The sequence below is a fragment of the Acartia tonsa genome, chromosome 2 (assembly GCF_053477335.1).
Source record: "Acartia tonsa isolate MP-2025a chromosome 2, ASM5347733v1, whole genome shotgun sequence".
Lineage (NCBI taxonomy): Eukaryota > Metazoa > Arthropoda > Copepoda > Calanoida > Acartiidae > Acartia > Acartia tonsa.
This window is the reverse complement of record NC_137261.1, coordinates 36,062,931-36,090,296: the sequence shown is the minus strand read 5'-3', so window position 1 is coordinate 36,090,296 and position 27,366 is coordinate 36,062,931. Positions and strand designations below refer to the sequence as shown.

Genomic DNA, 27,366 nt, shown 5'->3' with positions numbered 1-27,366 from the left:
TTTAAATCACGCCCCTACCGCGTGGGTTAGTTTGGCACTCCTTTGTCAACAACCGGTAAGTTGACCGCTTTTCTGTGATGGTCAAACAATGGCAGAATGGGTTGGCTAGAATTATGATAAGGAGGGGATTAACGTCTGGGTGTTATCGGTAGTCTCGGAGCATAGCATGCTCTAGGAAAGGCCAATCTGTCTGTCCGACTACCACAAACACATTCAAACACAAACAAGAATGACAACAGTTGCGAAATTTGTAGCTATTTATTTTTTTAAAATCATAAAAGAAACATTTGAAGAAATTATCCTTTTTTTAGGAGATTAGGTTAAGTATATATTATGATAGAAAAATGGGACATTTGAACTGATTTAAAGGACGCCTGCAAGAAATACTACGCTTTAACTGCTGAAAGACTGCCACAAGTAGACTCAATACCCCAAATTTAAAGCCTTCAGCTTCAATAACAAAAAAGTTCTAGGCATTTCAAAATAGCATTTTATGTACAATGAAATTTTTGAAAGATTTCCAATGCTCATAAAAGAAAAAACAATATTAAATTACGTCGCCTAGACACAAAATTATAACCTTATCTTTGTCAGAATCTTAGATTGCCGGTAACTGATTACATTTTTACAATAAAAACACCACATTTCATAGGCAAAATCTATGAAAAAAATTTGATTTAAATTGCATTTTTAAACGAAAATCATAGCGGAAACAAAGGGGTAAAATAATACAAGCTCAGCTGTGATTGGTTGTTAAGCTGATTCAGCCTTCTGATTGGCTACAGTACACTCGGTACAACAAAAGCTAAACTTAATTTTTTTTAATGATTTTGACTATAAAAATGGGTATTTTTATTGTAAAAATATAATTAGTTACTGGAAACCTAAATTTATGACAAAAATAAGCTTATAATTTTGTTTCTAGGCCACGTAGTTTAATTTCAAAGTTTTCAACATGAGCATTGCAATTCTTTCAAAATTTTCATTGTACATAAAATGTCATTTTAAAATGCCTAGAACTTTTTTGTTATAGAAGCTGAAGGCTTCAAATTTGGGGTATTTGGTCTACTTGTGGCAATCTTTCAGCAGTTAAAGCGTGGTATTTCTTGCAGGCTTCCTTTAATACTAGCCCCTAAAGTTTAAAAATACGTTCTTACATTCGTTTGTCTTACAACATAAGTTAATTTTATTCAATATTGATTGGATGGTTCAAACTAAACAGTGTCCTAATTTTCAACAAATAATCTAATCTTCAGAAGGGGTAATTTTGTTTATAATATAAGATATGTAAATCAATTTTTCGTCCGTTGTCTTATCCTTGAAGATCCCTGAAATAGTACAACAAATATTTGAATTAATTTCTACTAAAGATGAAATGATAATCTATTGAATTCCCAGATTTTCAGAGAAACAGGCATTGGCAAATAGAAATAAAACATAAAATAGTCATCTAGCTTTTATGCCCATTCTCTGTAGATTTGTGATAACCAATTGATATAGAAATGGGATAATGGATTTAATGTTAAGTTATTTACCCACTGTCATATCTCTATATCCCTGGTAAGTACCAGAGAGGTGTTTTCTTTAGCTCATGCACTTGAATTAGGTATTTATGCATTTCAACGGAATATAATTTACACAATCATGATTACTTCAAATGTAAAGAGAAGCTTTTAGAGAATTTAAAAATATTTAATGAATTTTAGTTTAACTAAAATATTTTATGAGATGCATACATATTATATGTGTGTATATTATTTTTTAGCATGCAATTGCTGAAATAAAATGTAATTTAAATCATTAAATATAAAACCCTAAAAATTAAGGAAGTAAAAGATATGACTATTAATTACACTCTTACAATTTTTTATAAACACTTTCTCCATTTGTTATCATAAAACTATGAAACTTTCATTAAATCATAATTGATTTATACAAACTAACAGTATCAAAACTCTTATACTTTAAGAGTAGTTCTGTTAAATAAAATCGCTAACTCCATCACTCTGTATCATTAATCAAAACTATCCTCTTTAATATCTATTTGCCAAAAATTTTCTTTTCTTCTTTCAGACTTATATTTTTGGTTTTGTATGTAGACTTTAATATAGAATAGTTTGATGAACCTAAAGAGACAGAATAAACAAAGCAATGATATGAACAAAGTTATTTTGTATGTATGTATGAACATACCAGCTACAGAAGAAGAGACTATTTGAAAATAGGAACAGGATAAAAGGATTTCAATATAAATCCAGTTAAAATAGTAAATACACAAATATATGTGCTTGAGACACAGACAGACATGTATACAAATTTTACAATACAACCCATGTGTGAATTTAAACCCTTAAACAATGTTCATGTTTAATAAATGTTCAATAAAATTAAAAAGGTAAAGTACTATAAAGTGGACAGTTGTTTTTTGATTACTATTAGCCATAGTTTCTTAGAGTATGGACATAAGACTCTTTGTATGGCTCTTATGGCCAGTCCAAGCTCCAATTTCAAGTACTTGACACGGTGTCTGATGAGAGCTCCTCGTTATTACCTCACCCTCATCGATTTTGAGTATGGCAGGTGTCCCAGATTAAGTCACCGTAATGAATTAAGCTCTCCTCAGAGGAGCCTGGGATTAAGGAATGTGTTGGTATTGTACACTTGATTATTCGGCATCCAAACTACCTAACAATCTCCCTTCTTACGCAACTGGGGAAGGTTGCGTGATTTAATATTGAGAATTAGAGACAACATGTTGTGATAGCAACACGAGCGGGTTTTAACTCGAATTATCATCATTATAACTCAGTGCGTTACCACAGAGCTCCTTTGCCCTCGTATAAAGTAGACATCGGCTGGAAATACATCATTTAACTTTTTGTAGGTAGTTTAGATTTGATTAAAACCAATTACCATTTTTCCTATGTTTTTTTTTTACCTGGTAATTCTAGATAAATTGTGTTTTAGATCAGGGAGGGAAGGAACAGTAAGCAGAAAATTATACTGGTACCCAACTTTTTAGGAATCCTCTCGATATTGCATTAAAAACTCTGAATATTTGTTCAATCTTGGTGGGTTGTTACAAATTAGCAAAAGAAACTTTTTAACTTATAATTTCAATACACAGAAGAAATGATTATGTCAATCTTGTTTGATGCCAGGATATACACCAATTTATTGTCCATTGTCTTATTCCTTAAGATCCCAAGTTTTAGATATGTTTGCCCAGACAAGACAAACACATTTAACACCTAATTTACAAAAAAATTAAACATTTTACAAATGAGATTAGAGAGATAGAAAAAAGGCGAAAGAGGGATAGAGAGAGATAGAGTGTGTGTATGTGTGTGTGTGAGAGAGAGAGAGAAATTGAAAAAAAGAAAGATGGATAGAGAACAATACATAATATATAATTACAAAAAAAAAACAATAACAGCCAAACAGTAGGGGAATATTCACAAGAAATTTTAGAATTGCATCCAATTTAAAGTTAACTGTAAAGCCGTAAGGACGACCAAATAGTTGTGAAGCTAATTTAAAGAAAGCTAATGAGATTGAAAGAAAAGTAACTTAAATAAGTGGTCACATGAATCCTCACACAAAAATTTAGCTGTCTATCTTGAATAACAGCTAAAAAAACAAATAACCTTTAAAAATTTATGTATCCAGAGCAGAAAAATCACTTTATTAATAATCGTACATGGCAGACTGGCAGACTAACGGAAAACAGAAGAAATACAAATATAAACATAATACAAAAGATAACAAAAGCTAGAGATAAAAAAGTAAAGGAAGAAAGATAAATTAGATTAAATGTTTAGTTGGGTTTCCAATAAATTGACGTCGAACAAATTAGGCGGACACATCCCATCTGGGATACAGGGATGAACAAATTAGGTGGACACATCCCAGCTGGGATACAGGGATGAACAAATTAGGTGGACACATCCCAGCTGGGATACAGGGATGAACAAATTAGGCGGACACATCCCAGCTGGGATACAGGGATGAACAAATTAGGTGGACACATCCCAGCTGGGATACAGGGATGAACAAATTAGGTGGACACATCCCAGCTGGGATACAGGGATGAACAAATTAGGTGGACACATCCCAGCTGGGATACAGGGATGAATAAATTAGGTGGACACATCCCAGCTGGGATACAGGGATGAACAAATTAGGTGGACACATCCCAGCTGGGATACAGGGATGAACAAATTAGGCGGACACATACTGGCTAGGATACAGGGATGAACAAATTAGGTGGACACATCCCAGCTGGGATACAGGGATGAACACGGACACATCCTAGCAGGGATACAGGGATGAACAAATTATGTTGACACATTCCAGCTGGGATACAGGGATAAACAAATTAGGTGGACACATCCCAGCTGGGATACAGGGATGAATAAATTAGGTGAACACATCCTAGCTGGAATACAGTGAGGAACAAATTAGGCGGACACATCCCAGCTGGGATACAGGGATCAACAAATTATTAAGAAATGAAAGGTGCATGAGGTTAAAGATATTTTCATTTGTATGGTGTTGGATGCATTAAAATCCGGGAAAGTTCAACTGGTTATTAAAAAGGTTATGGGTCCCGATTGTCCTACGCCATACAATAATGCCTGGCTATGCAAAAAAATCCGTTTTGAGTTACCCAAATAGATTAAATCTCCCATTTACCTATCCCTGTATTAAACTGAATCAAAGGAATGGAAGAAAAATGGCGGAGTCTTCATTTAAGACAACAACAAATAGGAATGTTTGCAAAAAGTTGATAATCTGGAGTTGACATATATGTATAATTATATCACAAGAAATATTTTTTTGTCATAGTTACTCTATTATTAGAATAAGTATATTATGATTATTTGAAAGTTATATTCGCATCCTACAAAGCAAGGCTCACATATGCACACAGCCACGCAATTCATGTCATTTTCATAACAGGTTCGCCCATAAATCACCCAATTTAATAACTTTTTGTAAATATACCCTGCAGAAGACAAGGTTTACAAAATTAAAATTAGTTTTATTTCTTTTCTTTCTAATTGATTAACTTACCATTTATATTCTTCCTAGTCATGGAGTCAACTATTCACCGCCCCCCTTCCCGGCCCCATAAAATACAGGTTAGTTAAAGAGGAGGGAGGGGGGGGGGAAGGGCGGGAATAAAAAAAAAAGCAAACGGACAAAAATTGTTGTAGAATGGTTAATCACCATAAGGAAAAAGGATAAGAGGATGAATACTCACCCCTTTTTCATGGTAAAATACTACTTCCCCATCCCTAAATTTAGAAGCAGACGAAAATCAAAAACCGCCCAGGGCTTTTTGTAAGTCAATAATAAATAATAATGTAAATAAAAAGAAAAGCGATATTTAGCAAACAGCCGTGGGCGGTCAGAATCAGCTGAATGTTCATTATGAAAAAAATTTCCCCCTTTTTAGAAATAGAAGGATTCATCTTTCATGAACAAATTTTTTTAAATAAAAATAAAATTCTATGTAATTTTTAATAAAAACATTAAAACGAAAATATCTAATCTAATATTCTTGCCCTAAATATGGAAATAGTAAAAAGTAAAAAAATATTTTTTAAAATAATTTTTAATCCTCCCATTTGAAAAGTAGTGGAATAGCAATAAATTTTAGCGCGGCAACAGCGCTAAGTAGGCCTCTAGGCCAACTGCCTATTTTCGTCTTCTAGTTGCTTTCGATTCCTCTCTTTTATTTTTTCTCTATGTTAATCACTGATCATTTGAATCATAATTCGAAAACTCCTGACGTATAGATGGACATACAGACGGAAAAACGGATATTTTGAATTATTCAATGGCATCACTACTAATTATCACAAAAGCATCCTTTTTCATAAAGTTTGGATGGGAGGGGTCTGATATTTATGGGTGGTGTTTTTTTTAAATTTTTTCATTCATAAGAAATTGTTTAGTTATCTTTCTAGTAAAGGTTAAATACGGAAATAAACAGGGATTTTGATCTTAAGGGATAAAACGAAGGATGATAAACAAAATTACCTCGTCTGTAAATTAAATTTATTGGTTTAAAAGTTGAAACATTGCTAGTTTAAACCAACCATTCAAACTTTCGTACAAGCCCTAAAAGTTTATAAAAGTTACCAACCAGTGTAATTACACTAACATGTTCCTTCCTGGGAAAAAATACTTAAAATAAATAGTTTTGTCTGTACACAAATTACATTCTATTCATTTACTTATTTGCATCAGTGTCATATTTAAGTTTTTGATTGTTCTATTCTGGAAAAAAAAAGTCTCCAGCTCCACATTGCTGAATAATACTATTTAAAACAAGAATGACAACATCCTTAAAAGCGAAGCTTTGAAACGATAGGACAAAATTCAATAATGTTAGATCTGAATAATCAGAATATAAATGAATAAGAGTCAAAGCAAAATTGTGAGTAAATTTGTTTAAAAACTTCTTGATACAGGATAATGTTTATGGACATATTTCATTTATAGGACTTGATTATAGAGTTGCTTTGCTTATGATATTGTACTTTGTTGTCCCAGTATCATTAATCCAAAAATTAGATCAATCGGATGATTTTATCACATAAAAAGTTGTTGCTAAAAAAGTAAAATAATCAACTTGTTTAAAATGAACGTACGGACATTCTAGTAATGATTATAGAGTTGCTACGCTTTCTAAATCGTACCTAACTACTGCAGGAATCACCATGCAAAGTTTGAAATCGATAGGACAATTCTAACATGCCTAAAATAACGAAAAAAGCTATCCTTCTCGGACGGACGGACGTAAGGACAGACCGACCCTAATTATAGAAAAGCTTCGCCTTTAAAGATATTTAACACATTTCTATTTAAATTATAATATTTGAAGATATTGGATTAAATTCTTTTTATCCTACACTTTTTTGTACAATATAAAAAAATGTCGTATTATCTTATACCAAGGGATCAAGAGCAGCGGTCAAATTTTGTAGGCTTTGTCGCATTGAGCTTAAAGGATGAGACAATGGGCGATGAAGTACATCTCTAGTGTTAATACACAAAATTAGCCCAATTGTAGATTACAATTAGGGGTTGGAATATTTGGACAGTCAACCCAATACACTCAATAACCAACCAAAATTCAATAAAAGTTCCCAAACTTGTTGGGCTAACGAACTAGAAAACGTTATTTTAAACTTTGGGAAAATTTGTAACAGCCCAATGCCCTCTCCTCCCTGATTTTGTTCGGGTTAAACTGTTGGGAAATGGCATATGAAGAGACCAAAATGTAACTTGATTAAACGACAAAATTCATTCAGAATTGGTTGTCGGAAAAAATATCAGCCGATTTTCAGCTATCCTTTAAACATGCGACTGTCAGGCCCTGATATTTAGAATGAATAGAATCAAAAATAGATTTATTATTTGTTTTCTTGCATCAAGTAATGAAAAAAGTTTTGTGTATATTTTTGTTTTCATGTAATCAAATACATAGTTTTGTAAATACAGTTAGTAAGCTGAAAATGTTTCCCCTATACAGTTTTTTTGGCCAAGTTTTGATTTAGTTCTGCGTATATTTCAAAAGGCGAAGCTTTTTATAAACATTACTTATATTTCCACCCGTCCGTACGTTACGAATAGCTCTTTCAGTCAATTTAGGTATATTAGAATTACCTATCGATTTCCTACCTTGCGTGATAATTTGTATAAGAGTATTTTGTATTTTCGTCGAATTTTTGGAACAATTATTTCTAGGACAATAAGTTAACTATCTTAAGCAAATCAATTCATTATCATAACAATTAAAGTGTATCCTCAAAAAGTATCCTGTACTTCATCAATATTGCAACAAATGAATATACAATTTTGTTTAGACTTATAAATTAATATTCTGCCTACTATGCTCTACAACTGCTGATGTTTGTTTGTCTGATTTTTGAGCTTTACTTTCATGGCTGTTGTCATCTTGGTCTAAAATATTATTGCGATAGAGATCAAAGTAGGAGATTCTTAATTTTAATGCTTTGGCCTTTATTAACGGTAACGATATGTTTACATACACTAAATGAACTTCATTTATTGTGTATCATTTTTTATTCTTTTCAGATTAATTCTCCTTTTTTTATGCAAGGAAAAAAAAGAATAGTTATTTCTCACATCGTATTATAAACGGCTTCCCGCGGATATAGAATGTACAATTATGAGATTAAAACCAGTTTTTTTTAGCCCCGAGGTGCCGAAGGCACCGGCTAAAAAAACTGGTTTTAATCTTATGATTGTACATTTTTATATTCGTAGAAAGCTGGATATAATACGATGCTAGACATATTTTTTTTCGTATGGATGAGAACCGGTTCCTATTTAACGGATTCGAATGAATACGAGAAATACATTTCTTCATTTTCCAACTGCAATAAAATCTAATTGTAATTTAGTCTAGAATTTATGTAGAAAATAATATAAAGTTAAGAATTATTTGTATTAGCAATACTTCAAAGGTAATACTTTACCGTAAAATTTACTTTTATGATAGTTTTTGTATCACAGTATATTTAATATTTTTAATAAAATTATCATAATGTTGTACGTACAATGTTCTCAATTCTAAGTTAAATGTTAAAGAATCAAAACAAAATACATCATATGTTTTTGATCTTTGTCTTAAGAGATTACACAACTAAAAATCCCATAAAGACACTTCAGTATAAAGTTTCCAAAGTTGTATACATCATCTATGGAAAGAAAACGAAGTTGCCGGTTTCATCGTATTTTCACAGTAGCTTTTAAAGGGTTATTTTAGGTTAGGTAAGGTTAAGTAAATGTTAATGATTGCCCCGCAGGGCTAGAGCCCCCCGCAGGGGCTAGAAATAGGAGAAAGGCTACTGTGAAAAAACGAAGTTGCCGGTTTCATCGTCTTATTGGTTGATATAAAAACTTTGTAATCTCTTATACTTGTATATTAAATCATTATTAGTTGGTTAAAACATTTCCACCAATAATTTTCATCCACAGCAAAGGATTAATTTTGTTTATCATCATTGGGGAAACAGTTTATTGTCTTATCCCTTAAGATCCCTGGAGGTACACCAAAGAAATAATAATTAGATATCCAACACCTTTCCTCTGTCTTCTGCTTATTTTATAACCTACAATTATCAATACTATACAATATTTATTTAATTAAAATCTACCACCTACTAATAAATATTTATTAAACAAGAATAACAGAATCCATAGAAGCGAAGTTCAATTTATAGATAGTATCACATTGTCATTAATAATGACATCAATTTTGAAATTAAAGATTTGTATAGCAACTAGAAATATTCTTAAAACTTGAATCATATGTTTCATATGGAGATTCTGACCGACAATAAATGAGGAAAAAACTTTGCTTTATACCAGAGGTGTGCAGAAGACTGATATAGGAGAATGTATCCAACTCCCTGGCAAAATTAAGGACACCCCCTCATGTGTGTCTACCCCTCTAAAACCTCCACAACAAGGATCTCACAATTCAACCCTCTGAAACACCCAAGGGAAACTATAAGGTAAAAAAGTGACAACCTCCTATAACTTCATCGAATTTTGTTTTTGGGGGTGCTTTCGGGTGTGGTGCACGCTATTGCTTTAGACAATAAAGATATATCTTTCTCGTATTCATTCGAAACCGATTCTATTCCGGTGGATTAGAACCGGTTCTCATCCATACGAAAAAACTATGTCTAGCATCGTATTATATCCAGTTTTCTACGATTATAAAAATGTACGATCATAAGATTAAAACCAGTTTTTTTAGCCAGTGCCTTCGGCACCTCTGGGTTAAAAAAATACTGGTTTTAATCTTATAATTGTACATTTTTATATCCGCGGAAAGCCGTTTATAATACGATGCAAGAAATAACTATTATTTGTTCTATCTTTATTGCTAGTAATGGACACCTTCAAATTTCTCACCTTTTTTCAAAATTCCAGTGACACGGATATTGTATGTGAAGGAAAATTTTCATCTGATTTTGGCGGGTAAAAAATATGGGTATCATTCGATTATAATAATGTGTGATAAAAATTGTCATATTATACTACTATTTAAAGTAGTAAGGATCTTTATCTGAAGCCTAAGATCTCGATAACTACTTAACCGATTGAGTTCTCTTAATTATTTAATCTTCACATAGCTCCTGTGATGGTTTTAAACTATGCTATTTTCAGATTTAAATCATGGGATGGTTTTAAGCTATTTTTCTAGCCTCTCTTTCTTGTTTTTGTTGGCTTTGAACAAATATTTGTCTTCAATAAGATACGATACATGTTTTTACTTCAGTTTGAATTAAAATCGGTTTTAATGCCGGGAGATTCAGAGTCAAAATAAGAATATAAAATGCCGCACAAAGTAAAAAGGTGAATATTTGTCAATGTTCCACTCAGAACTCCTCCTCTATACAACTCTATTTGCTTTTTATCCTGCCACGCCCACTTTTTTCAATAAAACAAGGTTGCAAACACTAATTATAGCGATAACAAATATTAACATTAAATATGTAGCTAACTCTTTATGTTTGCAATAGCTTGCAAATATTTAAAGCAAAATCAAAGAAAGTTTTTCAAAAAATATGATTTGTTTATATTTATAAAGATTTTCTTTAGTTGCTTTGATAAGATAATTAACCTTTTTCAAATATATGGACAGATTCTAAAAATAACTAAGATTTACTGTTATGTCGATAATACGTACAAAAGAAAAGTATAGAAAAGTATCACCAGTTAATAAAACAAATAAACCACCTAATTAAAACTTGGGCCATCGACTTGACCGCCCGCCCGCATAGAACGGGAAGCGTACATATAGAGAGCCACGCCCACTTTCTTCCGACAACCTCATAAAAAAACTTTAGACAGGGCTAGATAGCACCATTTAATTATATATCAATTATTCAAATCATTAAAACTTTGCAAAATTTTGAATATAAATTTGAAATGACTGTGGAAAGTTGAATGGAAAACTAAATTAATTTGTGTGTTATGATTCCCCTGAATGTGAGTTGAAAAGTTGTCTTGATTTGAGATAGGTCCTTCAGTTGACACTTTAATACAGTTACAAAATGACCTCTTTTATTTTAGTTCTTTTGCTTTTTCAAGTGTAAGTGTTTTTCTCATTCAAAGATTTTTTAGTACAATTTTCGTATTCATTCATGTTTTTCCTTTTTTATTAACTTTTCATAACTGTTCAAACAATAAATGTTTGAAATTTGTAGACCTCTTGGACCAACTGTTTCAAAGATCTGAATTTGGGACTCGCATAAGATATTCTATTTATTACTTTAACTTGTAGTTTTAATCTTCTAAAAAAAAAGAAAATAAGAATTGTAATCTATTTGTACGAAAAGTATAAATGGAACGATCTCATATCTACCCTGTAACCTATACTTTGATAAGTTAGTTTATTTTTCCAAAACTTCAGGATCACTCATTGCACCCTCTCCTCAATTTTCTCATGTAGAGTAAAATTAAATTAATATAAGATTAATTCCGATTTAATGGTTTTTATATTATTATTAGTGGAAAATGTTCTTTAACAATACAATACATGATTTTTCCTTATGGCTCAGAACCGGTTCTAATCTATTTCGATAAAGAATTGTCCACAAACTAACAGTTTTCATCAATATTTAGGTGTACAACAATTGTCTTATCCCTTAAGATCCATGCCTGATCAAAAATAATACATACATTTAAAACGTTTAAAATAAAAAAAAACTGGGGGGAAGGTAAAACTATTGTTAATTAGCGATTAAAGGAATTTTGTTGCCAAGTTATTTCTAATTTGAAATGTTGTATATATATTGATATTTTGTCAGGCTGAGTGTGCACTGCGGACAAACTTTGAATGCACTGCCTCAACAAAGAGAGCATCTTTATAAAGGTAGATTATTATTAGGTTGCAAAGCAAATGTTATAACTCAATGTTAACCTTTCTTTACACGATAGAGCAGTCTTACAGTTTTAAAAACCATGAATATAATTAAAAGATATCTATTACTTATAAGGAAAGGTAATAAATATATATAACCAAAACTACAAAGAGTTGTATACTTTCATTAATGTCTGTATATAATTAATATTAATGACTCTATGCACGTACATGTATAAATGAGGATAGCGTTAATGACCTAAACAAATTAATGTTTATTATTATCTTTTTATATAATATTTAGGCACATCTAAATTAAAAGATGTAATAAAATATTTCAATGTCCATATCCCTCCCCTCCTCCGTCAAATTCTCTGAGTTTTAGAGGCGAATCAAATGTCTAAATTGTTGCTCACCCCTAGCCTCTATGCGAGGGAGGGAGTGGTCAGAAAAATTGCCTAAAACCAACCTAAGATATTTATAAAGCTCTCTTGAAAATAAAATAATTAAGACCAGCAATTGCCGAGATATTTAGCTTCAGACAAAAAACTTACTACTTTATATTGCAGGATATGATATAGTATACACAATTACTAATCCTAACAATTGTTAAGCATTTTTGGTACAGAGGAAAAGATTTTTTTTTAAATTTTTAGTTGAAAGTATAAAAGAAAACAACAAGCAGGATCCACCTTCCTTTAAAATCGACGATCAGCTTAAAAATGACCTTAACCAGAACTCAGAGCCCAAGGACGAATCCATAGAAAAGATCCCCAAAGGACGGATTGTGAGGAGTGACGATGTGTCCAACACCTGTGTTGATATTTCTACCTTTACCCCGGTGGAGTTTATCCTCGAGTCTTTCGAATTTTGTACAACGGATTTGAAAAATATTTGTGAGGTAAATATTTTATTGCTTTGACACAAAGTACCCTTTTGAACACGGTTACTACCCTAATACTCCTTATCTTTAAATTAATTTGGGAACTGGGTAGCTCTGTAGAGTTAGGGCACGGCAATGATAGGTCCCGCATTGTTAGTGCCTCCGCAGGGGTGAAGCAAAGAAAAAAACACACTCCAATTCGTTTCAATTTAAATAAAATTAAGGAGAGGGGAAGGTGGTTGACAGAGCTCATAAGTCACTTTCTAAGAAAGCGCCTATTTTATTTTGTTGATTTAATCTAAGCTTTTTCAATAGAGCGTAGGTACTATTAAACTAAAGTGTGTCCCTCTGTATGTCACAACGTAAAGTTAGGTATACTAAAGGGATCTTGGACAAAGTAGCTTAGGAAAAAGTAGCTTCGGACAAAGTAGTTACGGACAAAGTAGCTTCAGGACAAAGTAGCTTCCGGACATTTACTTAAGAAAAGTAGCCTCCGAAGGAAAGTAGTCTCCACTGTTAAAAAAAGTCATGGCCGCTGTGCTAGGCCCCCTGGCCTGCCTAGCCTCGGGGGCTCGGCCCTCTAGCATATAACCTAACCTATCCTATGTTAGCCTCAGGACATTTATTTATGAAAAATATCCTCAACTGTTAATACAGAGGTGGTTTAGAATTTCATGGATTTTACAAAAAGTGGTTGGTAGATTTTTATAATTTTTGATATTGTTTTTTACAATTTTTAATAATGTTTTTACAATGTTTAGGTTAGGTTAGGTTATAGGCTAGGGGGCCGAGCACCCGCGGATATTAACAGTGGACGCTACTTTGTCCGGAAGCTACTTTGTCCTGAAGCTACTTTTTCCGACGCTACTTTGTCCAAGGCTACTTTGTCCAAGATCCTTCTAAATGTTTTGTGACCTTAGATTCTATTATATTTTCTACTATTTATTTTGTCGTTTAAGCAACATTCAAATGCGCGCTTTTATGAAGATAATTGTCCTTGTATATGTATTGAAGTGTTCATTCACTTATGTAAACAAAATTTAAGAGACGTCTTTTTGATATTTTGAAGGCAGCTACTCCTATTCCTATTTTTAATCTAAATTTGTTAAGTTAGTTTGAAAAATTCTACTTTATAATTAAATCCCTTCTTCAGAAGATTAGAAAATTTCAATTCTTTAAGAAGGAAATATTTGTCCAAAATTTCAATTGACTGTAAGATATACTGTTCCTAAAAGTTCTATAAACTAAGGGATGGTGGCGACAATGGACTGTAAATTAGATTAGTACCCACCCATAAATATAAATACTATCGCTTATTCGGTGGATCAAATATTTTTAAATACCCTTTTTTAGTGGGTTTTAGAAACCTTTTATGTATGTCCTTTTATGTTACCGTCGCGTCAGTTATGCACTGTTTTGGATATTGTCACACTTGTTTTCAAAGAAGTAATATCAGTTCCAGATAAAGTTTTGTAAAATTTTCAGAAACGAAGTGAGAAATTGTGCCGAATTATTGAGAATATGGAATGTAAGCTGGTTGCAAAATTGGATTGTCAATATACTGAAACTTCAATTGAGGTTGGTGTTGCAGGGAAATAGGGATGGGCTATAGTAATATTATTACACTTTACCTCCTCCTAGAAAACCTACCTGGGTGAAAAGGGAGTTGGTTAAAATTCTAACAGCGGGAATATGATTTGAGAAGAACCTCTATTGACATTTTACATCAACCTTAAATATAGTTGCTTTTGCTAATAAGGGTTTTACAAAAGTAAATTTGATAAAAACATACCTTTATACTGTTTTTAAGCACAGTAATTTCTAACAATACATCTATCAAAGCCCATTTATTAACTGTATTATTGCAAGTTGTAAAATGGCAAGTTTCCCTATCTGTTTACACTAAATTCATGTCTTTCAAATCTTTCTAAAATTTAAACGTATCATATTTCAATTTTTGTTATTTTACAAGTATATAATCTTTTACTTAAACATTCATATTGTAAATCACTTTTACGTTTTGGCTTGTCTGTTGATCAGAAATGCACTCCTTACGTGTTTTCTTCCCAATTATTAATGTTTGTGTGTGATTTTTCCATCTATTATTTGAATCTACAGAATGTTTGTATGTCCAATTTTTTATCTAAATCAAAATGTAATGTGTTCTAGGAACGATTTTTATCATCATATACTCTTTCATAATATTTAAAATTTTATGTTTAGGTCAGAAAAGATTCTTTGCGCGCCAGTAATTTTATCAAGAAAGATTGTCGTACAGAGGGGTACCATTATCTCACACAAATAGAAAATAAACCATTCTGTAAGAATATTACTAAAGAGGTAAGCTATTGTAATCCATATGTAAGTTTTTTTTATGTTTGTTCTTTAAGATCTTGCTAGCCACTAAACCGCTCGACTACTCCATTTCTCCAGAGGTTCCAAGATAGTTTAGGATATTTTAATTTAGATTAAGATAGGTTTAGGCTTAATCTATTACCCCATCCTCACTTCAGATTAATGAATGGTTACTGACCCAAAAATTAAAAATCCATAGAGATACAATGTTAAGTCATTTGTATTTTAAATGTATAAATTCACCCCTTTAATTGGGTTAAAAGTTATCAATTTAAAGTATTCTATTCATTCAAATTCGTGATTTAATCTTTACTTTTGCTTCGATATTTTGTCAAAAAAGCACCATTGTTTTAACAATCATTTTTATAAAGTCTGCTTTAATAATAACTTTGTCGATTCATATATTGGAAAAGAAAAAGATTATTTTGAATTGCTTTAGTTTGAGAGTTAATATAACGGCCAGATAGCTGGGATTTAGGGATCATTGATAAATCTGTGTTTCTAAAACATGCCATTGCATAAACATACAACATAATGGTTAACATTAATTACTTGCGGATACGCCCCTCTATGGATACTTTAAATAGAAGGGAAGGGGGGGGGGGAGGGTTGAATGATCGACCCACACCTTAAATATTAGTGCAAAAAGAAAAAGTAGTTATCTTTTTGGAAAGGGGCAGATAGACATGTACTTTCATGTAGGCATATGGTATTTTGATATTCACAAATAAAATTAACATTGACATTGGCATCATGGCTAACATGAATATTTATCTCTAGGTTTCAATGTCAACAATTCAACGCCATTCTAATAAAAGTATTATCACTTCTATCTATGTTCGTGTAAATTTTGACTTACAGTAGAAAACCTAATACCACCATTGTTTCCTCCTCCCCTGTTATTTTGAGATGATTGAAGAAAAGTGTGTAAGGTTCAGAGATTTATCACCCCCATAAAAGCAAATAGTTTTTGTTCACAAACTTGTAGAAAAGTCTCAAAATAAAAGAATCCTTTGAATTGGGTTTCATTTAAAAGCGCTTTATTTAATGTTTTTTTTCTTATTTATTAAGATCTCGCTATCCTTTAACCATTCAACCATGTTAGGAAATCTTTACATAGGTTTTGGAACAGATCTATAGTATAGATGTATATACATTACAGACAACTACCTCCCTTCATTTTTCAAAGACCTCTTTCGTCTGCTTCTAAATAATTTTCTAACGATAACATTGGTTGATTTTATGACCCAATAGGAAGGATGCACAAGACGATTGTGATGGGGACATACAGTTAATTAACCCTTTCTCCCTCTAGTGTTTTACTCTAATGGTTTCTGTATAGTTTAAGTCTTTTTTTGCCACCTTCCTCATCTTTCAAATAAAGATGCTATATTCTAGGAGTTCTGGTATGTTGTAAGTTTTCTCTTTCTGATATTAGACATAAGACATTTATTTAATTTTAAAAGTAATTTTTAATATACACTTAAAATTAAATATAATGCTAGCAATAAATGATTTTAATTAAGAATTCATAATTATCAAGAAATATTTCAGTTCAATAAAATATATATTTTAAAAGTTTTGGTTAAGTTTCTAAAAGAAAAACTTTTGTGAAGTTGAAGTTTGTACCTTTGTCCCTCTCTGTTTATCCGCTAAAGGTAGAAAGTTGAACATTAAAAATATTCACTTGTAAAATTTAAACATTGATTGAAAGAATCATAGCTACGTTAGTGACAATTTTTGAAGCTTCTTGAATTTCTACAGGTTAAGTGGTAAAATTTTATCTTTAACAAGAACAAAAAAATTAAGAATTTCTTTCTTGATTTAGACATGCGAGGAAAAATGGGTGGTGAATTCTGAAGGCAAGCAGGTTTTGGAGGGAAAGTACAACTGTGCCAACCAAACCTGGCCCCACTGTGAAATAATACCCATTCCAGCCAATGTTGAAGTACCCAGGTAAGTTTTTGGCAGACCATTACATGATACTTGCTCTCAAATTACCAGTAGATCCCCCTTATTGTAAAAAATTCCAAAACTATTGCCCATTACCCTATGTAATCTATCAAACCTTACCAGCTTTGCATATCTGTTTTTTTGGTTTTGCCATACTTATTTCTATATCAATGAGTTAGAGGATAATTTTAAAAACAAATGCTTTGTATAGTTCAAAGATACATTAATTAACATGTATAAAACAGTTGAGTTGAAATTATATTTATAATTTAAAAGGGTTTTTAAACTTTTCCATAAACAGGTTCGTTCGCATGTACTTTTGTCCATTACAACTTTATCTTCCAAACTTCTATAGGTTCTATTGGTTGGCATATTTAGACACTGCTAGTTTATACCAATCAATCCAGATTCGATTGATTTTTGAGTCAAAGAATGAAAAAACGTACTTATAAAACTTTGGTTACCAGTTCATTTACAATCCAATGTCCCATCTCTGCCTCATTACTCAGCTTTTGCTCTAACCCTGTAAATGACAAAAGGATTGCAGAATCAGTGCTGTAAAGTTGGCCTGATGATTAGTTTCTTTATCCACTCAACACATTCTGAGGAAACCTAATTAAAAGTTTTGTCAACAGAGGGGGTAATTAAACTTTGTTATTGTTGTTGAGATATATTTTCTATGGTAAATGGCCAACTTAATGGTCTTGTTCATTCTTTTCAAAGTGAAACTTTTCTATTTTTAAGGTCGGTCCATATGTCCGTCCGTACGTAACTGATACCTCTAATCGTTAATTTAGCTATGTTAGAATTGTCCTATCGATTTCAATCTTTGGAAAGGACGTACGTCCATTTAAAACATATTTTAAAACATACATGTTACTTAACGACTGTCTATATGATATAATTATTCTGTTAATATCTTTTTTAACCCTTTAACATCTCTTAATGTATGATCTTATGTTTAGCTATAATTTCAAACAGCTTTGCTACTATTGAATGTATTTGTCCTTGTACTTTAATCTTACACCAAAATTTCCAAAAAATGATGTTAGTTCTTTTTGTCTTTAAAATAAATGTTTGTAAATAAAAGTCTCGTACTACAATATGTAATTCTGTATGTATATGTCTTTTCTTTATGAAATCTTTAAAACAACAAGAATTTACTATAATTCATCCAATTTTTTATTTAAAATAAATCTAATTTAGGGTTGTTTGTGAGGATAGTGAGATATTGTATCAACCGACTGTTGTGAAACGATTATCTGAAATAAAACAAGTCCATCAGAAGTGTACACCATCACTTGTAAAGGTATGACAAAGTAGTCAAAGTTAAATGAATAATTCATATAATTTGAGGCATTAGTTAGGAATTTGATCAAAAGCTATAGAAGATAATATAAACAAATTTAAAACAATTGTAACTGTAATTAATTTGCAAGATAGACACACCAAATCACTCGACTTGTCAAATCACAAAAGAAATTTCATTGCATACCGTCATTTCAAATAGACCGACGGACCAAGTAAGCTATAGAGTTGATACTCATTGGTTAACGAATTCTCTACAAAAACAATTTAGTATTCTACGGACGGATTGACAGACGGCAGGCTGGTAGAAATACAAAATAAAATTCTAGAGTATCCTCACTACTAAAAATAGGATAAATGAATGTTTATCATCACTTAAAGTTTGGATACAAATGCTTCACGAAAAGGGCAGAAATTTTTTTTTATGATATAAAAAAGGTTAAAATAGGTTTTTTTTATCTTTTCTCTGGTTTATGACCGTGGTTTAACTTGCAATTGATTAATCAGCAAACAGTAAATTTGTTTACGTACATATATTTAATTCACAATAATTAGGTATTTACGTGATATTACAGATGGTTAGCTATTCAATTCTTTTCAGTCGGAAAGTTTTTCTTTCACAATCTTTGTATAGGCTTTGTTTATAATCATTTTAGTATGAAATTGTTTATCTGATCATCTCAATTGTTTTTAATTTTTTTTTAAAGAGCTCATCAATTTGGGGTAATTAAAGTATATTTGGTGATTTTAATTAATTATTGTCTTGTACTTCATTTTCAATTTATTATTGTATTATAATGACATTTTTAGGCATAGACGTCATTTTCTCAAAAATATCATTTGATTTAATAACTGAATTAAAACGATCGAAGTACAAAAAATATCTAAGATTCTAGCTGACCCAATCGTTCTTGGTTAGACCAAATTTTTACAAATCTGTTTATGAAATTTTCCAAACTGGCCAGCTATAAATTGTGTTGAATGTATACTAAGCAGGACCTAGTTAAAACTCTTTATTTCAGAGAATGAATAAAGGATCTATTATGATCATATTCTAGAGAATAAAATATTTTAAATCATGATAAGTTTTGCTAATTCAAATTCAGTCATATTCATGAATTATTTGTCGAAAAGACTTTTGTCATAACTTCAATAAAATAGTTAACACAAATATTAGAAAAGGTTTTAGAAAAGGTTTTAGAAAAGATTAAGAGAAACATTGAAAATAAGGACGATAACTTTTAAAGTTCTAAATATAAAGCATACGTAAAGCACTTTTTCACACGTCAATTTTCTGGTAATATAAATAAAATTTATTAAAGTTCACTAATATCAAAAATGAAATAAATGATGAACAAAAACTAATAAAAGTAAACTGATATTATTATTTCAAATCTAAGGCTTTTAATTAAAATTTGTTATAGTATTTAATATAAAAAAAGATATTGTATGTGTGTCTGTGTGTACGGAAAGATCTCGCTAACCGCTAGACAGAAATAGTTTTCCTCACAGGAAAGCTTGATGTAACTACTAATTGGAAAGGGGTATACCCTATAATGAGAAATTGTTATTAGAAAACAATTACGCCCCCCCCCCCCAGTTTATGTATCTTTTTTAAAGCCAAAATTCATGGTAAACCCCATCCTATTCTGTTATAGTAATAATTATTATTTTTTTTAATCGTCGAAAATTTGGATATTTTTTACGGGTTAATTTTATAATTGTTGTCTAGGAGTGTGAAGGCGTGGGCAGAGAAGAATGTGAACAAGTTGAATGGGAGGAATGCTCACAGGTTTAAATTTTTTAATAACCAGGCTTGATTTATAAATTGATTTACATATACAATTATGGTAAACATATTATCTATCTGTAGATCATATTTATTTAAACAAAAGTTTGGATACTGCTAGTTTGCACAATCTAATTAAGATTCAATAAGTCCCCAATCTTTTAAAGCTAAAGAAAAAGTATAACTTTGAGTAATTTACTGTCTTATGTCACATCTCTGTTTTTAGTTGATCAAAGAATTTAAAGCATTAATACATGCATATTTATTTTAATAAAGCCCTAGGTATCACTTTAATGTATCTGAACTAGTAGACTGTGTACAAAATACTAAATTTTTAAAAAAAATTATATTTATTTTAGGTTCCTGATACAGTTTGCTTTAGTGATATTCAAGTTTCAGTGCCATATCAAGAAAAAGTACATAATTTGAGGTATAGTTTTAACATATAGCAATCGAGCCTTTAAATGCTCAGTCGGTAACCTAAAATATGATTTCGATCGGTTTATTTAGACTGTTAAGCTTATGAAATATAGATATTCAACAAGGGGCTCTGGTGTCGGCTAATAAAGTTTGAGCCTTGGCATAGACGTCCAAGGGAGGGGGGGAGTAATGGGGCGATTACCCCCACCCATTTAAAATTTACCCCTACCCTGGGGGTGCCGTAGGCACCCCTAACCATTTAGGAGGGGGTATTTACCCCCCCAAAATAAAAAATCCCTATTAAAAAATTTTTTTGTGCGCTTCGCGCGCATTTTTGATACTAAATATTTAATAAAATTTAAATTACCCCCCCCCCAAAAAATTTTACCCCGGGGAAAAATTTGGTGGGGGGGAAACTAAATTTACCCCCCACCCTAACAGACTTCTGGGGGGGTAATTACCCCCCCGAATAAAATTTTACCCCCCCCCCTTAAAATTTTTTACCCCCCCCCCAAAAAAAAAAAGCTTGGACGTCTATGAACCTTGGACTTCGGGTTCTTAAAACTTGGCGGCCTATCCGTAAAAAAAATTTCAATTGAAAAGAAAAAGATTTAGCTGTTTTTTTTTGAAGGAGAAACCAAGGATGAAAATATACATATATACATTTCATGTATAAGGAATTACAAAAAAAATGTGTATGGATCAACGTATAAAGAAAAGTATACAGCATATTACCTGGCCTATATAGTAAAAAATCTCCAAACCGTTTTGCAGCATAACCTACAGACCGACTGATCAATAGATTTTATCGATGCTTTTTAGCATAGGGAATAATCACAAAAAAATCCCTGCCGTTTATTTTAAATAACAGCCACAAAATACATATTTCCCCCATTACATTTCTTACAGAGGGACGTACGGGAGGACAGACGGTCTGGTCAAACATTTTAAATTGTTATATTATATATTTACTTTGCTTTTAGTATAAAAAAACAGAACGTCAAATCTTATATCATTAATGATATAACCGCAAAGTAAACCCATTTTTCTGCGTATTCCTTTATAGTGCCGAGTTAAGCACAGAACCCTCCCCCTACCCATAGTTAAAAAAATCAAAACTTGTTTATCTATTACTTTTGTTCATATTAGAACAGGATATATTGGATACAGGGTTAGACACCGCATTTATATGCCCCAAAGAGGTAACATCCTCCGCAGATGTTAGTATTTGGGAAAAAAATACCCTTCCTTATTTAAAATTTTACTCTAAAACTAGGGACCAATGTGTCATTATAGACACTTTGAGGGAAAGTACCCATTTTTCTTCGTAATTACGGAAATGAAAGAAATTTTTGGATCAAAGAATACTTTCCTGTTGGCATGGGATAGACGCAAGGATAGGTATCTGCAAATTTAATTGATTTAATTTATGCAATAATTTAATCTTCATCATATTACCCTATTGCGAATGAATATAAAAACACTTATAGGTTTTTTTTCTACTGACCACGCAGTACAACGCTTAACGGAAACCACATTCCTGAAATTGATTAAGATCACTGAATATCTAACCTTATCCCAGAACAAAAGCTAAAGTTTCTACGTATTTTTCTTTCATGTTGGAATTAGGATGTTAGAAATGTTGAGCAGTTGGGAGGTTGAATATTTAGTCTTACATAAAATGAAAATCGTTATTCCAAGGATAGGTTTGATTTTAGAATGGCAACAATTTAAGGACGAAAACATCCATAAGTTACTTTTAAAAATTATGGATGGACATGACAAACGGAAATTCAATTATTGAGCAGATGTTCAGTATTATTAAAATGAATATATACCCAGAGAGTAAAAAAAATCAATACAATATGAATTGGTTATTTGTAGCATAACCTACAGACCGACGGACTGAGTTAATTATATTCTGGATAATCATTGTTGTATCTACCTATCCTTCGACTATAATTAACAGCAAATGATGGGACGGATAGACTTATAGAAACATAGAGTAGCTTCGCTGCTAAAAATGACTAAATGGTAATCACATTCATGTTTTGGGAGTAAAGCCTTTTTTAATAAGTTAAAATCCAATAAAAGTGTTATTTAGTATCTCTGTTCTATTGGTTAAAGAGAAGAGAAAAATATGCCACTTCCTAAATATGTAAAGCATTTTTTTATTCTAGAATGTGTGTTACTATTTCATTCATGTCTTATCCAGCTTTAAATAAAATATGTGTAAAGTCGACAAGTTTTACTTTAAAGTTTTGTACTCTATAGTACAATATTTACTTCAAAATTTTGTGCTCTTTAATATGAGTTGCTATTTTATTGGGTCTTATCGAGGTTTAAATTTAAAATGTTTATAAAGTCAACAAGTTTTAATTCTTTTTTTTCTATCTTACTTAGGTTTATATAAAATATTCTAAAAGTCTATAAGAGATAGAGTATTGCAGAGAAATATTTGGGACCTTTAGCAACCTTTCTTGATAAGAAAAGACAATTATTCCTTTAATGTCGGATATCTAAAACTAGTGGATTAAATCATCAGATAATCTTTTCTAGAAACTAATTATGTTTTAAGCTAAGATCGACTTAAAAAGATAACTAATAAATTTCTTAAGAATTTTTTTTATATTCCAGGTGCCTCTTTGATACTAAGACAAAAGAGTTAGTTAATGAGAAACGCTCCTCTGTCCAAGAACCAACACTTAATGACGATGTTAAGAGTAATCAAATTCTTAGTTCTCTACGAGTTGATAAACTAAAGCAAATTGTGAAAGGTAATATTTGATTGACTTAATAATGCAATGAAATATTTTTTTAGTTCTAGCTTGTTAGGTTAGGTTGCTGCTAGTTCACCACAGGTTCAAAGCATCTCCCCTCTTCTGTTTCCGTTGTGTAGAATACAATACTTTTTTTTTCAAAGAGCAGTGTCTCAAAATCACTAAATTCATTTCAAAAGTCTTGATTTTATTATAATAATGATTGGTTTTTAAAGGCTTGAACTAAAACAAATTGTCCTTATTATATTTTTGTAATCATGTTTTAATTTTCAAATATTGACTTTGTTTAAACTTTTAATGGCTGACTGCTTTATATCTAATGCTGATTATTATAGGAGATGATAAAATGAAACTACCTCGCATGTCAAAGCATCTCTCCAACATAGGGTCTCTTTCAAGCCCAGGGCAACAGACAACCAACAACCAAACCAATTATGTTAACAAGACAGATAAATGGAATAGTGCAGAGCTAGAACATGAATCTGAAGCTGTCTCAACCCAGACTAGAAATCATAAATATTTAATGGAAACAAATCAAGATGAAAGACTGAGTGCGGCTCAAATACAACAAATCTACGAAATTTATGGTGATGGTGTTGTGGCACAACAGCATGAAAACAATGAAGATCCTAAGCAAGCTAGCAACAAAGTTCCTGAAGTATCAGAACACAGCGTGGCTCACAAACAACAAATATACGACAGCCAAGATAAAAGTGTGGCCGCAAAAATAATAGACTATCATTCAAGTCTGAAGCAAACTAGAAATATAGATTCAGAAAAGCCAATAATATTAAATACTCCCAAAAGTAAAGAATCTAGAACCAAAGCAGAAACTAAAAGAATTACAAGAAAATTAAACAAACATTCTGATCACGACTCAAAGTTTATGTCATTTTGGGATTCATTCTTTAGATTCTAATTATTCTAAATATATAAAATTCTAATTATATCTTTACAATGATAATTAAAAGAAGAAAGGATTAAGTTACTTAAAAATTATAATCTTTGTATTAGTTTAAAACTTAAAGAGTTTACATCCTGTGAATCAAATTTAAAAAAAAATGTACAAAAAAGGGGTTTTTAAATTCATATAAATTTTGAAAATTAACCATGGCGTAGTACAATTTATACTTGAATTAATATACAACCCTCATTCTTCCGTACCAATGACATATTAGGATTTAGGAGAGGGAGGGGAAATTGATAAACTGTAAATCATACTGCTTCTCTTAATTTTATTAACAAGTTTTCAGGTTTTGTTTAAAACTTTTTATGAAATATTGATTGGGTGGTGGGTCCGATTTTTCCCACTAATAAAATTAATCTACATCATGGGTATTTAAGGGGTGTACATCTGTACACGTGTATTCTGAAAGAAAGTATTTTTTATTAAACAAATTATAATTTAACCTATAAAATATGTTTGTAAATAAAACAATGCAATAATGAATATCTTGGCTATGCTATTTATAGATGTTAATAAATATTATTTCCAAATATTATTGTCAAATAATATAAATAACAATCAAAGGAATTTTAATTACTAAATTCAACCAAATTGATTAATTAATCTCAATAATCAAATCATAGAAATGCATTTTATAAATGGTTGTCGATATACAAGGTCATACTAACTACGCTTATAAATTTATTGCTGGTTTCGTCCCTAGCCTAGAATCAACATACAACTATAGGGTATAGCCCTTTTCGTGACAACGAACCTTTAGAGGTGATTCTTCGTAGCTTTTCTCCTATTTCTAGCCCCTGCGGGGCCAATTGCCTAATCCTGTGGGGCAATCACCTAACCCAATATAAACTAAACTAACCTAAAATAACCTATTAAAAGCCATTTTAAAAATACGACGAATCGCCCCTTAAGGGGCGTTGCCACGAAAGGGACTATTCCCCAACTACCAAAATATTTATTATTTAGTTAATCTTTGAGAAACTAGCCTGAACATCCATAAACCAGATGAAAACTAAAATTAAATAAGACAAAAATAAATATTACATAAGCAAAGCAAAGCTTCGACATTTTATGAAACTGTACACATAGTTTAACAGTATATCTTCTCTAAATTTTATCTTGTACCGTCATTATAACAGAAATATAAAATGATTAATATTTATTGAAAAGATGAGCTGTGCCGTTATTGCAAACACATGGTCATTAGCTATTTGTTATCGGGATTCCTCTCATATAAACCTTTGGGAAAGTTACATTTGGTAAAAATTATTTAAGCAAGTTAATTTGTTTGAATATTATAAAACAAAAAGCTACTTCGCTGGTTATTGTCTCCTTGTCTTGGGATATAAATACCTATCTATTCCCAATTCTGAATTCCTTAGAGATTTTGGCTTTGCCTTGCATTCACAATTTTACCAGGGACAGGGGAATGGCACTCAAATAATACAACTTTAACCCAGGAATGGAAGGAACATTGAACAAATGAAACTGCTACTCAAATTCTGAAAAAAAAACATTCTCTTATTCATTAGTTTAAAATTGTTTTTGATACCTTTGTTAAATCTTCATTGGTTTGATCTAGCCGAGTCCAACTTATTTTATCTATAACTTTAATCTACAGAAGTGGTAAAATGTGGTAAAATCAAATCATTTAGAATGTACATCTATTCGTTGTCCATTGTCTTGTTCCTTAAGACCTCTTCCTCCTCCTAAATATGTATATTTTAAACAGTTTTTTTTTCTAGATACGCCATTGAAAAAAAAACGCTTTTGAAGGTTATTAAACAATTTATGGCAAACTATTTAAAGAAACTATTACCTTCATTCATTGGCAATAAAGTTGGTGGCAAAATGTTTTTTTTTCGGATGCAATATCACTGTCTCTGAATGTTCTTTTTCAGATGTTTTCAAACACAGAAACAATTTTGGTTTTAGAATAGTTTTGAAAATCTAGGTTACACAGGTTTATGTTTTTGCAATTCTTAAGGTTTCAATTCATTTCTCTAGTCTCTTCTAATCTCTTTCGAGAGTAATGGATTTAAGAAAATTATAATGAAATATAATTCGATATTACTTTTTTTCTCCTTAATTTCATATGATTTTAAAATAATAAGTGAAAAAAGTTAAATAGATATTTTTCTATCATTTCAAAATTTAACAGGGACAATTATTTTCATTCGTTATTTAGCATTTTTTAGAAATGTGTTTTAGTGATATGTTTTATTGTGTAACTGTAAGGAAAAGAAGGCTTGGTACATAACAGTTGCAACTGAAGGCACTTCCGAGATTGAAATGGCTTTGGATGGATGTCTTCCTTTCCCAAGCAACGAGGTGGTTTGTAACCTGGGTATTCAGTACTGGTGACACTGACACGTTATGGCTTATCTACGGGTGGTTCTACCTTGCTATCTCCCCTTAGTGTCTTATAGAAAATCAAGAAAAAACAAGGATGACAACATCCATAAAAGCGAAGCACTGAAACGTTAGGACAAACGGACATTAACACTTGTATAGTGTCTAAACTGAATTATCAGAATATAAATGTATAAGAGTCGAAGCAAAATTGTAAGTAAATTTGTTGAAAAACTTCTTGATACAGGATAATGTTTATTGAGTTTATGGACATACTTACATTTTTAGGATTTGATTATAGAGTTGCTTCGCTTAAAATATTGTTCTTTATTGTCCCAGGAATCAATATACCAAAAATCAGATCAAACGGATAATTAGATCACATAAAAATTTGCTGTTAAAAAATTAGAAAAATCAACATGTTTAAAATGGACGTACGGACATTCTGGTAATGATTATAGAGTTGCTACGCTTTCTAAATCGTACCTAACCACTACAGGAATCATCATGCAAAGTTTGAAATCGATAGGACAATTCTAACATGCCTAAATTAACGAATAAAAGCTATCTATCTCTGACGGACGGACGGACCGACCCTAATTATAGAAAAGCTTCGCTTTTAAAAAGATAGGGTATTTTTCA

At 31.3% G+C, this 27,366-nt stretch overlaps 1 protein-coding gene across 1 annotated transcript; it reads left to right on the top strand.

The window, feature by feature from the left end:
* The first annotated feature begins 4,735 nt into the window (after positions 1–4,735).
* On the top strand, positions 4,736–24,904 carry LOC145312526 (uncharacterized). Its single transcript, XM_080151781.1, has 12 exons — positions 4,736–4,774; positions 5,095–5,144; positions 11,865–11,929; positions 12,574–12,818; positions 14,286–14,378; positions 15,024–15,140; positions 16,984–17,111; positions 18,315–18,417; positions 20,149–20,208; positions 20,565–20,635; positions 23,263–23,402; positions 23,741–24,904. The coding sequence occupies exons 1-12, from the start codon at positions 4,736–4,738 to the stop codon at positions 24,322–24,324; spliced, it is 1,695 nt and encodes a 564-aa protein (XP_080007907.1). The 3' UTR covers positions 24,325–24,904.
* The last annotated feature ends 2,462 nt before the right edge of the window (positions 24,905–27,366 follow it).